Below are 13,955 nucleotides of genomic sequence, written 5' to 3'. Positions count from 1 at the left end.
ATGTCAGATAGGCAAAGGTCATGAGCAAGGCAGATTATTCAAGAGGCGTTGATGAAGATCAAGGGTAACAATGAAGATGTACAGTCAACCAATCACAAAATAAACCCAGACAGGAGAATCAAAATGTCAATGTAAATACTGACTGTGTATTAATGTGCTTATTAGATTAATAATGTTGCCTAATAGATTAACAGATGCATGAAAAACTGATCTGAGTAAAAATTGTTTTATTATATTACAGAATATCACGTTACAAATGCATAATAATGTATGAAACATCTGGGCACACAAGACCATGCTGAAATACTACAGAATTAATTTACATATTATAATTTCTTACTATTAATATACAATTCAAGTTACTTTCAAGATATTTCAATCATCTGATTACTGTAGTGTCCTCCTCTATTCTGCTCTATCATTGTGTCAATCTTCTTCAGTAGATCATTCTCCTGATCTCTGTTATTCACATCTCTATTGTCTTTATTGTGTTCCTTAATCTATTGTTCACCTCAATGAGGTTTTCTATGGTCTCCATGAGCTGAAATTTATTCCGAAAACATTGAGGAAAAATTAAGGCTAAATAAACACTTCTCACTATCTCTCCAGGAGTATCAACTACAGACACATCTGTAACTTGGTTTCTGTTCTTCTTCCTCTCTCTGTCTCTCCTCTTCCTCCTCTCTCTGTCTCTTCTCTTCTTCCTCTCGTCTGAGTCTCTGAGCTTCTTCAAGCATCTGATTACTGTAGTGTCCTCCTCCATTCTGCTCTATCATTGTGTCAATCTTCTGCAGTAGATCATTCACCTGATCTCTGTTATTCACATCTCTATTGTTGAAGACGTGAAATCTGCCTCCACACTGATCAACTAGATCTCTAAATCTACTGTTCTGCTGAATGAGTTTCTCTACAGACTCTCCTTCTAGCTGATCTCCATGAGTGAAGAGAATAATGGAGTATTTTAACACTTCTTCACCAAACAATATCTCAATGATCTGAGGAATCTGCTGCTCCTGTTCTGTGACTCTGTCATTTACTCTGAACACAAAGAGAAAAGCGTGCGGTCCAGGACTGGATATATAAACGCCTCTCATCATCTTCACCATTGACTCATCAGAGTTCATCTCTGTGTGAAAGAATCCAGGAGTATCAACTACAGACACAGATCTGCCTGAAACAGTGGCGTGTTTCTCTGAGGATTCACTGGTTACTGATGTTGTACTCCTTATGGATATAAACTCTTTCTGTCCCAGTATTGTGTTTCCAGATGCACTCTTCCCGGCAGCACTTTTACCCAGAAGAACAATCCGTCTGGATGAGAGACTGGAGACAGAAGTGTCTGGTCCAAAATACTTTGGTATTTTTCTCTTCAGTGGAATCTGCTTCAGTGTCTCTGCACCTTCTATTGCATAATAAAGAAACAAAATAAATAACAAAATAAAAAGCAATACCATTACATTTATTACCACAACACTCACTCATTGTAATGAATTTTTATTAACTCTTCCAGCCAGCATCAGCATTTTTCATGAATTTCACCAAACTTCCATGGCTGCCAGAAAATGTTGTTTATTTTTCTTAAAGGCAGGGTAGGTAGAAATGGTCTAAAAATTCTATTTTTCAAATTTGTTTAAACTTTATGTACATATCAATACATAATTAAAATGTAAGTACTCTGAAAAAGAAAGTATCAAAATCGAGTGTCTGTAGACCTCTCACGACTGTTTTAAAGACATCTCATTATTTCCATTCACTCCACCCCCTCATTTCTGTGCTTCTTCCAAAGCCACGCCCCCAAAACACATGAACGCGCGACTCCGACCGCTGAGCTAGAGGACGCATTATTTACCTGAGACAAGCGGAGGGGAAGGGGCATTTTTTTGCCTGGTTTGCCTTCACTAACTGCATATGCCGGTACTGTAAATTTAGATTGCTCTTTCTCTGCCATTGTTTTGGTATTCCTAGGTTCAGTGCCTTCTTCTTCTTCTTCGATAGATTTTATTGGCAGCTTGCAAACATAGTGCATTACCGCCATCTACTGGACGGAGGTGTGATCAGGTTCCGTGCCTCTCGCACTCCTCAAATCAAACGGTCGCGCGCAAGTGGGCAGGTGCTGTGTGGCAAAAGGGTGGTTGCCATGGTTGCGAGAGAGTGACAGTCGCCTAAGCCAATCCTTTGATTCGTCCCGAATCGAAATAATGAGCTGTGTTTAATACAGATTAAACGGTCTAGAGTCACTTGATTTTTATACTCTTTTTTTCAGAGTTCTTACATTTTAATTATGTATTGATATATATAGAAAGTTTTAACAAATTTGGATCTTTAATTTTTAATAAATCCTACCTACCCTGCCTTTAAGAAAAAAAAAAAAAATCTTTCAAATAATGCTCTAAACTATACAGGGAACCTCTATGGAGTACGTTCATTCTCACTAACACTTTATGGACATAAATGTAACATGGCTGTTTACAAGCTGTTTTATTGATGTCTTTCCGCGGTTGAAACACTGATTAAGCCATTACATGATACATGATTAATTCCAGTAATTCGTACTGTATCTTTCAATATTATTTCTGATGTTCATTCATGTTTATTTCATGATGTAACTGACTAACTAGTAAAGAAGAGATGATCTGTTCATGAGCAGCTTGAGATGAGGCGTTACATCGATCTGTCACATCTCACACTGGCAGTTTAGTTCTGAACGGGGGACGGTTCGCATGAAAAATCACTAATGTGAACGGTGTCATGCGGACTCGGGTGCGCACTGGGGTACCGAACCCGAGAATACCTGAAGGAGGTGGTCTGAGAGCGGCGTGAGAGCGTGAGAACAGTGTAAATTGCGTAGTCTTGCGCTGAATGCTTCATAACCTAGAATGCACACTGGAGGAGATCACAATGCTGCAACATCAGACGCATCGTGTTCAAGAATAAAATAAATGCTTCTTTTTGTAAGATGTAATAAAAAATAAAAAATTGCCAGTAGCGAATTACATTTTGTGGTGGTACCCGTGTGGCTATTGAGATGTCAGGGGTGTCCAGGTCCACCCTGAACACCCGTCTGGCTCCGCCACTGTGAGCTGATTCAGGAGATGCGTAATAGTGTAATAGCGCCCTCTAAAGTGAGAACACGGATAGCCGGAAAATCCCGTGAATGACAGTTAAAAAGTAGTTAAAGAATATCTAAAATGTAGTTGTTGTAAAAAACTCACCCATTGTGTCAACGTATGTCCTTAGTATTTTTGTTAGAAGCATTTTAACTTGTACAGTATGTCCTCTCTTCTTGTTGTTGAACACATGATATCTCCGATCACATTTCTGAACGAGGTTCTTCAGTGGTTCAGACTCAGTAATGAACTCTTTTATTGTCATGTTTTCTTCCTCCAGTTCATCTCCTCCAGTGAAGAGAATCCAGGTTTTCTCCAAACGTTTTTGTCCTAACAGCTCCTCAATCTTCTCCACAGTTTTTCTCTCTTCTTCAGTGAATCTGTCAGCTTTGATGACCAGCAGAAACACACAGAGACCTGATTCACATCTCTGAAAAACCTTTTCATTTATCATCTGCTGAATCTCTTCATCACTCATGTGTGTGTTAAATAATCCTGGTGTGTCATAAACAGTGACTGGAAACCCATCAACAGTTCCAGATTCAACAGCAACATCTTGTGTGACAGACATGGAGCTTTTCTCTGATATGAAAGCTTGTCGTCCCAGTATTGTGTTTCCTGATGCACTCTTCCCAGCTCTTGTTTTTCCCAGTAGAACTACATTTAAATGCTTATTGAACATTATATTTGCTCCCTCCATTTCTGTTACACAGCCTAGAAAGAAATAACACAAAATAAATACAGTAACACACTTGGAACAGTTTACAATATGTGGCGGATGTTGGTTGAGGCAGGGTCAGGTCAGTTTGCCTTTTTTATTCAATGAAATTTTGTTTACAGTAAAGAAGTCACAACAAAATTATTTTGGTTTAATAAACTTAAGTGCGCACACACTCTTTAACGTTTATTTTGCTGAGTTTATTCTTACTGTTCTGTTTTGGTTTGCTTGTTTGTTATGTGAAGTCCTGTGAGCTGGTGCACGTCTACAAGGGGTTCGGGCGGAAACTTCGGATGTATATGTACAGTTCCAGCCAATGATCGGGCCGCAACCATTACAGTTTCTGCCCCGGGGGACTCCAAGGACTATTTCAATTCCTTTTCTTTAATTTATGTATAGGAAGTATATTTATAAAGTGAAGTCATTTGACAATATTATTTGAAGTGTCTGTTTGTGTATATTTGATGTTTTCATATTTGTTTATTTTGTTTAATGGCCATTATATGTCTGCGCTTTTTCATTCGTTAGTCTGGTTGTTTGATGAGAAAAAGATGAAATGTAGATAAACGCGTTAATAATCCACACATCAGCTGCAGCAGGGGAGGACTCTTATTCTGCTGTGGGGAACTGAGGAAGAACTGATGACGCAACAGTTTGATCTTCGGCTGACAAATCAGAGGAAAGGGGCGTTTCATTCCCGCCCACGTGTAGAAATCGAATATTCAAGCTGTTTATTCATTTTTCTACCTCAGAACGAAAAATGAAAAATCAAGCTGAATAGTTGTTTTTCGGAAAAAAAAATTATAACGAAAAAGGAACTGTTTTCTACGGAAGAGGATTTAGCCAAGCAATAATAAAAATAATAAAAACCATCTCGAGATTAAAGTCGTTATAATGCGAAATTAAACTCGTTAAATTTTGAGAAAAAAAGTTGAAATACAATCGTGAGAATTAACTCATTAAATTTCGAGAATAAAGTCGTTGTGTTTCGAGAAAAAAAAGTCAAAATGAATTGTAGAGAATAACGCATTGATCAGTGTTCATTGCATAGCCCGATAGAGGACATGGCAGAGTTGGATCACTAGTCAAGCTATATTTTAGACCTTACGTGATTTCACCTACGCGCAATTCATCGAGGTTTCGTAGTTTCCCAGGATACAATAAGACGCATTATTAAACTTGTTGATCCTCAAGGTGTGGAATTTCGACGAAGGAGACGCTTGAGAAGATGCCAGCCCAAATGCACTCTGGCATATGGACAGATATGATAAATTAAAACCGTACGGCATTGTCATTAATTGCTGTATAGATGGTTACAGTCGTTACATTGAGTTTAATAATGCGTCTTATGGTATCCTGTGGTATATGGAAACCACGAAACCTTGATGAATTGCGCATATAGTGAAGCCAGCGATAACCTTGTGTTGGATTACAAATTTATTAAATGTTTAATTTAGTTTACAACAGTAAAAGTTGAGTGTATTGAAGTTAGCATTTTAAGGTTAGGTTAGGATAATGGTATCAACAGTTTCTGCCAGACCTGTTTTCTCTATTATAAGTCACCTTTTGTCGTTAATGGCTCGAGCCAGTAGCCCCAAGACACACCTTTTGTCTTTAATGGCTCTTTGAGTCCCAGTATCACTCAGACTGATGGGATTAGCACACGAATGATTCGTCTTTGCAATTTGCAATGCAATAGACTGTTATGCTGATTAAATTAGGATTGGCCAGACATTCAGTCTAGGGTGTTTTACCTAAACCTGTATACTTAATTTGCATGCTTTGTTCAACCTCAATGTAAATCCCTCCCCCTAAATGTCTATAAATTTGCAAGGCAACTGTCTTGAGTTAGTCTTGATGATGATGAACTACAGACTACTTGGAAGAATAAATCTCTTCTGCTTATAAGATACATCTCAAGTCTCCTGGTTTTTGCTTTGATGAAGGAATAAAAAAGTTCCCAACAATTGCATTTGTCCACTGGTTGTCATTTCATGTTGGACAACAGTGAGTACATCGCGCAAATTGGATTGATTATTTCTTCTCTTGGCTGCTGATTCTGGTTTCCTGTCTATTCTTATTCTTTTAGATATTAGTGCTGCCTTTGACACTATTAGTCATTCAGTATTACTCGAAATATTGGCCTGCATTGGAGTAGCTAATAACGTTTTACTTTGGTTTTCGTCTTATCTATGTGACAGGAAACAGTTTGTACAGATTAAGACTGCTCAATCAGAGCCTGTCTCGGTCACTCATGGCGTTCCACAGGGGTCAGTTTTGGGTCCGCTTTTATTTATTATTTAATTGGTTACATTTTTTGTTTCTATGGTATTTATTTTCATTTCTACGCCGACGACACACAAGTATACATATCCACAAGACCAAATGCTTCTCATCCCCCTTCTAACCTTACTAAATGTTAGCAGGATGTTAATATGAAGAGTTTGGTTCCAAAACGCGATAAATCCATTTTGATTAATTTGAGTAAAAATGTGTTTTCTTTACCAAGAATGTGGCAAGATGAAAACCACTATATTCTGTTTCAAACTTTCACATAGCATCTTTAGGTTATAATAGCAAAAAAAATTCAATGACACTTTTTTTTCAAAATGCAATTAATCCATTGAATCAATATAAAAGTTATTTTTCATATTGAAACTGTTGAAAATACACAACAAAACTAGATGTACCGCATGGTGGTACAAAATATGACCGCCGCTCAGGCCTGCACTGGCTTTCCACAAAAATAAATGACGTGGAGCAATTTGGCTGTATTGCGTGTTTATGTATATACCTAAAAAAAGTAGTAGTATGTGCATGTCTGTCTGTGTGTGTGTGTATGTGTGTGTGTTTGTGTATGTGTGTGTCTGTGTGTGTGTGTCTGTGCGTGTATGTATGCGTGCGTACATGTGTGTGCGCGTGTGTGTTTGTGTGTGTGTGTCTGTGCATGTGGATTTGTATGTGTGTGTATGGGTGTGTGGATGTCAGTGTGTGGATGTCAGTGTGTGTGCATGCTTGCGTTTGTTTGTATTCCTGCATGTGTGTGTGTGACAGTTAGGGTTGCCAACTTCAGAAAAGGAAAATGCGGGACAATCGTGGTTATTTATAGGAAAATGAGGGACACTCAAAATATTTGTACTGTATCACACAGTGTACGTCATTTCAGTGTCTGCAGTTAAGTTTGTGTTTAAAAGGTTATCAGACATAAACACATTTGTATTGCTTAACCTATTTATGTATTTAATTCTAAAAATAATTTTAATGTCATACATGAAAAAAGTCACATTACAAACAAACCATAGTTCAAAATAACAGCATTTATCTAAAATAGAAAGCTTTTTTAACATTATACACTAGGCGGCTTACAGTTCAAAAGTTTGGGGTTAGTAAGATTATTTTTTGGGAAAAAAAATAAAGAAAATAATTGCCTACTTTTATTCAGCAAGGATGCATTACATTAATCAAAAGTGACAGTTAAGATAATGTTACAAAAGCTTTCTATGTACTTTCTAAAAGCTTTAAAACATTAATAATAATCAGAAATGTTTTTTGAGCATATTATTCCCTCAGGTAGATTACATGTTTTCTTGCGTGGCTGGATGTTAGACTCATGAACAATAATCACGTTGTTTGCATTCGCCAAAATTGATTAGCCGAAATCAAAACGTGGACAGTGAAAGGAAATTACCGTTAGCACGAGACGAGTCCGGCTTGAAGCGGAAGCGACCAGACGGCAGAGGATGTTCGCAAATCAAACAATGATTTGTCTCAAAACAGTGATTAAAAAAAGCTGTGATTGGATGATGACAGGTGTCGGTGATCATTCTCAAGTGTCGTGGTCAGCACTGCTGCTGTTGCTGTTGTATCAGTCAGTGGTTTATCAGCTTGTCAAAAAACGGGACACGGGAGGTCACGCACGGGACAAATAAATTAGGCCCAAAATACGGGACGTCCCGCCTAATTCGGGACAGTTGGCAACCTTAGTGACAGTATCATCCTAAACCAGCAACCCTTCGCTCAACACCACCATTTACAGGCCGATGAGTGTACAGTCACTAAATGTGCACATAAATGAATTTATTTTATACCCCCCCATGGATGAAATTCTACGAAACTTAGCATACCCCCAGAGGATGTCAAGTTAATCATACACATGAAATATGGTGCAGTTCTGAACATCTCCACTGAAGATAGGGGCGATTAAAGCAGAATAATATTGCATTTTCATTTTTTATGGGAGGGGTGCAAATCACAAATGAGTGATTATGGGCTAGGTTGATGTGGGCCCTTAAGACCAACATACCATACAAATTTCTTCATCCTCGGAGCCACGGTTCAGGTAGTTATTTAGGAAAAACTGAATTTTTTGGGTTTGGGGGGGCCCAGCGCGGGGGGGGGGGGGGGGGGGGTGGCCCCCGGGGACCAAACGAAATTTTTCCGTAAAAGTCTAGTGGGGCTACATGCCCACCAAATTTCATGTTCCCCGGTGTTTCGGTGTCCCTGGTATCGTTGACGAAAAATTCAGTAGATGACAAAAAAAAGAAAAAAAAAAGTTGACAATCCCTATATGACCGCTTTCGCTAGCTATGCTAGCGGTGGTCATAATAAGTTGATCCACATATGACAGCCTCTGAACTCGGTCAATATCTTGCACTGGATTAAAAATACATTCAATCAGCCATAGCTAGCATCATCTGTAAAATGGCTTGGTCCTGCTCGGTTTTCGTTGACTTTGAGTAAAACAATTGAAAGTTTTTCAAAAGATCCCCTGGGGTCAACGTGTCAGCGTGACTGAAGTTTGATGCTGTCGTGTGAGAACAAGCAACAGCCTGGCATTTTTCCTCCTCCCGCGTGCCTCGTTTTCTTAATCTCCTCACGTAAATGATTAGATTTCGATGGCTTACGATTCTTCCCTACCGCAGAAACCACCACAGGTTCATCAATGCCGTCAAAATGATATATTTGTTTGATTGTTGATCAAAAAGTATAAAGTAGATAGGAAAAACTCGGATGCCGGGTGTATTCAGAGCGCCGCCGTTACTGTTTACAATGCGTGGAATGGTGCGCTGTGATTGGTTGAGCGGATTTATCGCATTCTGCAGAGAAAGGAGACTGGCGTTTGTCCCGGTTTGCAAAGAAAGGGAGAAAACATGACAGAATAACACGGCGGATATCGCATTTTACGTAAAATTTAAAATGGACTTTTCAATACTGATTTTTGTGGGAACTCAATTTTTTTTTAAATGGCGTTTATCGCGTTTTGGAGCCAAATTTTTTTTAAGTTAAATACAGGTAAAACTGAAGCCCTTCTTGTTGGATCTAGGTCTGCTTTATCTAAAGCTCAATCTTTCCTTGCTCATTGATAATTGCCCGGTTAACTTTTCTAGCCAGGTGAAAAGTCTTGGCGTTATTTTTGATGGTTTGCTTTCTTTTAGTTCCCATATTAATAATATTTCATGTACTGCATCTTTTCACTTGCGTAATATTACTAGACTTCGTTCTTCACTTTCTCAACACTGTACTGAAGTTCTCATTCATGCCTTGGTTACATCTAGGCTTCATTATTGTAATTCCCTTTTATTTGAGATTCCGAAAAAACAACTTCACAGACTACAGTTAATACAGAATTCATCAGCCAGAATTGTAACTCATACACGTTCTTTTGAACACATAACTCCAATTCTTTACCATCTACATTGGCTTCCTGTTCATTTTCGTGTACATTATAAAATATTACTCCTTACATTTAAAGCACTTCATAACCTGGCACCTCAATATTATTGACTTATTGTCTGTGCCAAACTTTAAGATGAGTTCCTTTGGTGGTAGAGCTTTTAGTTGTGTGGCGCCTAAGCTGTGGAATGCATTACCCTTGCACATTCGCCAAATGGATTCAATTTCCAGTTTTAAAGTTCAGATAAAAACGTATCTTTTTAGAATAGCTTTTAATGAAATGATTGTATGATGTGTAGCATCAATGTGTTTTGTATGTTTTGTACTTATTGCATTGTTCTATATAAGGTGTCCTTGAGTGCCCTGAAAGGCGCCCATAAATAAAAGGTATTATTATTATTATTATTATTATTAAAAAGACCTAGCCGCTTGCAAATTCTCTTTAGTGTTAGTATGTTAATTATTAACATATACTAGTAAGTTAGTATGCTAATTATTATTCTGTCATAATTAGCTAAAGTTGATAGTATTTCTTTGTTACTGAAAGAAAGTCTAAAATATAGCTTGACTAGTGATCCAACTCTGCCATGTCCTCTATCGGGCTATGCAATGAACACTGATCGAATGCGTTATTCTCTACATTTCATTTCGACTTTTTTTCTCGAAACACAACGACTTTATTTCTCGAAATGTAATGAGTTTATTCTCAAGATTGTATTTAGACTTTTTTCTCGAAATTTAACGAGTTTTTTTCTCGAAACACAACGACTTTATTCTCGATATTTGATGAGTTTATTCTCAAGATTGTATTTCGACTTTTTTTCTCGAAATTTAACGAGTTTAATTTTGCATTATAACGACTTTAATCTCGAGATGGTTTTATTTTTTTATTATTGCTTGGCCCTAATCCTCTTCCGTAGTTTTCTAATTTTTCTACTTTCAATATTAAATTTAAAAAAAAACGACTGAACGAATGATACACGGATTTAGAATTTAAAGGTTTTTTTGTTTTTTCTAGCTTCACTGATTAAGACTTAAAGGGATACTCCACTTTTTTCGGAAATATGCTCATTTTACAACTCCCCCAGAGTTAAACAGTTGAGTTTTACCGTTTTAGAATCCATTCAGCCGAACTCCGGGTCTGACGGTACCACTTTTAGCATAGCTTAGCATAGATCATTGATTCAGACGAGTCCAGTAGCATTTCTTTCAAAATGACCAAAGAGTTTCAATATTTTTCCTATTTAAAACTTGACTCTTCTGTAGTTAAACCGTGTACTAAGATCGACGGAAAATGAAAAGTTGCGATTTTCTAAGCCTATATGGCTAGGAACTACTCTCATTCCAGCGTAATAATCAAGGAACTGTGCGGCCGTACCATGAGTGCAGCAGGCGTAGTGATATGACGCAGCGCCTAAAAATAGTCCCCAGCTCGGTAACTTCTTCCAACGTGACCGGGACTAAGTTTGTCTAACCTATTAGACCTATTTTCAGGCGCTGCGTCATATCACTACGCCTGCTGCACTCATGGTACGGCCGCACAGTTCCTTGATTATTACGCCGGAATGAGAGTAGTTCCTAGCCATATAGGCTTAGAAAATCGCAACTTTTCATTTTCCGTCGATCTTAGTACACGGTTTAACTACAGAAGAGTCAAGTTTTAAATAGGAAAAATATTGAAACTCTTTGGTCATTTTGAAAGAAATGCTACTGGACTCGTCTGAATCAATGATCTATGCTAAGCTATGCTAAAAGTGGTACCGTCAGACCCGGAGTTCGGCTGAATGGATTCTAAAACGGTAAAACTCATCTGTTTAACTCTGGGGGAGTTGTAAAATGAGCATATTTCCGAAAAAAGTGGAGTATCCCTTTAAACTGATTTTCTGGTCATTACCTTGTGACTGTAAATGTGTCTTCTTTTTCATCTCTTCATATTTCAGCAGTTTTTTCATCTGTGCCTCCAGAAATGTCTCTGTGGAGAAAAACTCTCCTCTGTTTTCTTCCAGCATCCACTCAACCTTCTCCATCAGTGTGGACACTTGTGTGGTGGGACCAAAGAAAAGATGTTGTCCTCCAAAACTCTCAATGACAGACTGTGTTTCTTCATTGAGTTCTGCTGTCTGATGCTCTGAATTCTGCATTATGAGGATCATGCTGTGTCTGTTGATTCTTGAGCTGAAGATCCTCTGGATCTTCTCCATTTCTGCTTTGCCTTCATTATTGAGTGAAGCATCCGGAATAATGAGGAGGAAAACATGAACTCCAGGATCACAGAGAGACACACAGCGGAGAGTCTGACGCATCACTTCCTCCTCTGAGAGCTGAATAAGAGCTGGAAGCTCCACCAGACTGATCACATGACCATGAAGCTCCACGTCATTCTTCTCTCTTATAAGTTTCGAAACAGAGTTCTTCAGTGTTTCATCACTTCCACACAGCACCAAGTTCAGCTTCTGTTGTCTGGTGGCACCTACACCTCCTTAAACACAAGAACACGTGTTACTAGAACATATTTAGATATTGTTTATTTTAGATTTCACTGATTCAAATGTAAACTGGAAGTCTGTAATCAGTTCATACATTTCCTGTTTATGCAATAATGTTTTAATTATTGATGAAAAGAAATTATTAATCAAATAAGTCTTATACTCACAACCTTGTTAGTTTAATATTTTAACTCAAATTTACTGTGACTTAATATCATTAACTACTGTAGAGTATGATACAAATCCCTATATGATGCCATGATTAACAATACACAATGCATCATGACTGAATCGTTGTATTTGTCCAGTGTCTATCTTTGACTCTTCACATGATCGTTTGGGTGGAAAAGGCAGACGATTAGTCTTGATAGGGACAGCAATGATGGCTGAGTGCTTCTACAACCACTTGTGAGTTTTCTATTAATAGATTATATACAGTATTTAACTAAATCAATTAGGTCTATATAAAACTGATTGATTTTGACTTGCAAGTTGTTAAATTTTGTTAGACACTGACAGTTTTATGTCCCCTACACACACCAAATACTACTATCAGTATTGCAAATAACAGACTGTGTTCAAAATCACACCCTATACCCTCATTCACTATTCCCTACATTAGTTCACTAATATAGTCCACTTGACTGAGTGAATCATTTCATAGTTAATTCGAAGTCAATTGAGACACTGAGGAACACCTGCTGTTAACAATCAGAATCACTGAAGGAAAGAGGAACAAGAGGAACCGAAAAAAGATGAAATCAAGATAAAATAAATTAAATCTTAGCAAAAGATCTTAGCAGAGGAGGATTAAACAACTCCACAAACAGCATTACCAGCTTCACTTATTACTAACCAGACTGACTTTATTTACGCCTACAGAAGGTCTTATTGAAAGGTGGCAGAGGTTTAGATTTTATTTTCATTTGATGTTACCATGATGGTGATCGGTGATTGCTTTAGTTGGGCTCTTGGCCCTTGACTTCTTAATATTAGTTTTTCTTTTGCTGTGTCTTAAAAATACATCTGCTATGGCAAAAAAGCTGAAAGAATACATGATCAGATGACAAAGGCTGTTTTTTTAATGGTCTCAATCATCATATAGTGGCCCAATTCTTATCTCATTTACTGTCTAATTAGGGCCCGAGCACCGATGGTGTGAGGACCCTCTTGGAATTGCTCTGTTTATTATTATTATTATTATTATTATTATTATTATTATTATTATTATTCTTCTCCGCATTGAATCGCATTTTTGAGGGCCTAAACATGCTCGAAAAGTCACGAAACTTTGCACACGCGTCAGAACTGGTGAAAATTTACAACTGATATAGGTTTCAGAATTGGGCGGGGCAAAATGGCTCGATAGCGCCACCTATAAAAGTTCAACGGAGTGCGCCTCCCGCTATGTTCCACGTACGTGTACGAAATTCGGTACATACATGTAAGGACCTACTACCTACAAAAAAGTCTCTTGGAGCGTAGCCCTAAACACAACAGGAAGTCAGCCATTTTCAACTTCCTCTCAGATTTTTGTGCAGTTTTTGCCATTTTCATGCCTCGTACTTTAACGAACTCCTCCTACAGTTTTAATCTGATCATCTTCAAATTTGGTGAGTGTAATCTTAAGGCCTTTGCGACGTTAAATTGCGAAGATCTTGAGTTTTCGTCGAAGGGCGGGTCCTCGGCGGCCTGACAAATTTTGATGTTTCGCCATGAAACAGGAAGTTGCTATAACTCAGGCATGGAATGTCCAATCTGCTCCAAACTTCACACGTTTGATAAGCATTCTGTCCTGAACACATGACCATGCTCATATTCATTTATAGTCATAGCGCCACCTGCTGGCAACAGGAAGTGACATGTTTAACACTGTTGTGGACTCCTAATAACATATAAAGAAGTGCCAGCAAGTGCTAAACATGCTAACAACATACTAGAAACATGCTAAAACATGCTAGCAAACACTTA

General features: G+C 38.0%; 1 protein-coding gene across 1 annotated transcript; it reads right to left on the bottom strand.

Moving 5' to 3' along the window:
• Positions 1-278: 278 nt before the first annotated feature.
• On the bottom strand, positions 279-11,582 carry LOC311292251 (GTPase IMAP family member 8-like). The gene is made up of 3 exons (XM_084411866.1): positions 11,393-11,582; positions 3,213-3,821; positions 279-1,402 (listed from the first exon to the last, which is right to left on the bottom strand). The coding sequence occupies exons 1-3, from the start codon at positions 11,523-11,525 to the stop codon at positions 615-617; spliced, it is 1,530 nt and encodes a 509-aa protein (XP_084267992.1). The 5' UTR covers positions 11,526-11,582; the 3' UTR covers positions 279-614.
• Between the last annotated feature and the right edge of the window lie 2,373 nt (positions 11,583-13,955).

The sequence above is a fragment of the Rutilus rutilus genome (genome assembly GCF_951802725.1).
Source record: "Rutilus rutilus genome assembly, chromosome: 1".
NCBI classification, from domain to species: domain Eukaryota; kingdom Metazoa; phylum Chordata; class Actinopteri; order Cypriniformes; family Leuciscidae; genus Rutilus; species Rutilus rutilus.
Note: the sequence above shows the minus strand (reverse complement) of the source record. Positions and strands in the feature narration are given on the sequence as shown.

Excerpts from the sequence above, each read along its gene's own strand:
- LOC311292251 (XM_084411866.1), bottom strand. The coding sequence starts at position 11,525 with ATGGAGAAGGTTGAGTGGATGCTGGAAGAAAACAGAGGAGAGTTTTTC. Across the intron at positions 3,822-11,392 it reads GACACATTTACAGTCACAAG|GCTGTGTAACAGAAATGGAG; the intron begins GTAATGACCAGA and ends ATTTCTTTCTAG. Across the intron at positions 1,403-3,212 it reads GACATACGTTGACACAATGG|AAGGTGCAGAGACACTGAAG; the intron begins GTGAGTTTTTTA and ends ATTATGCAATAG.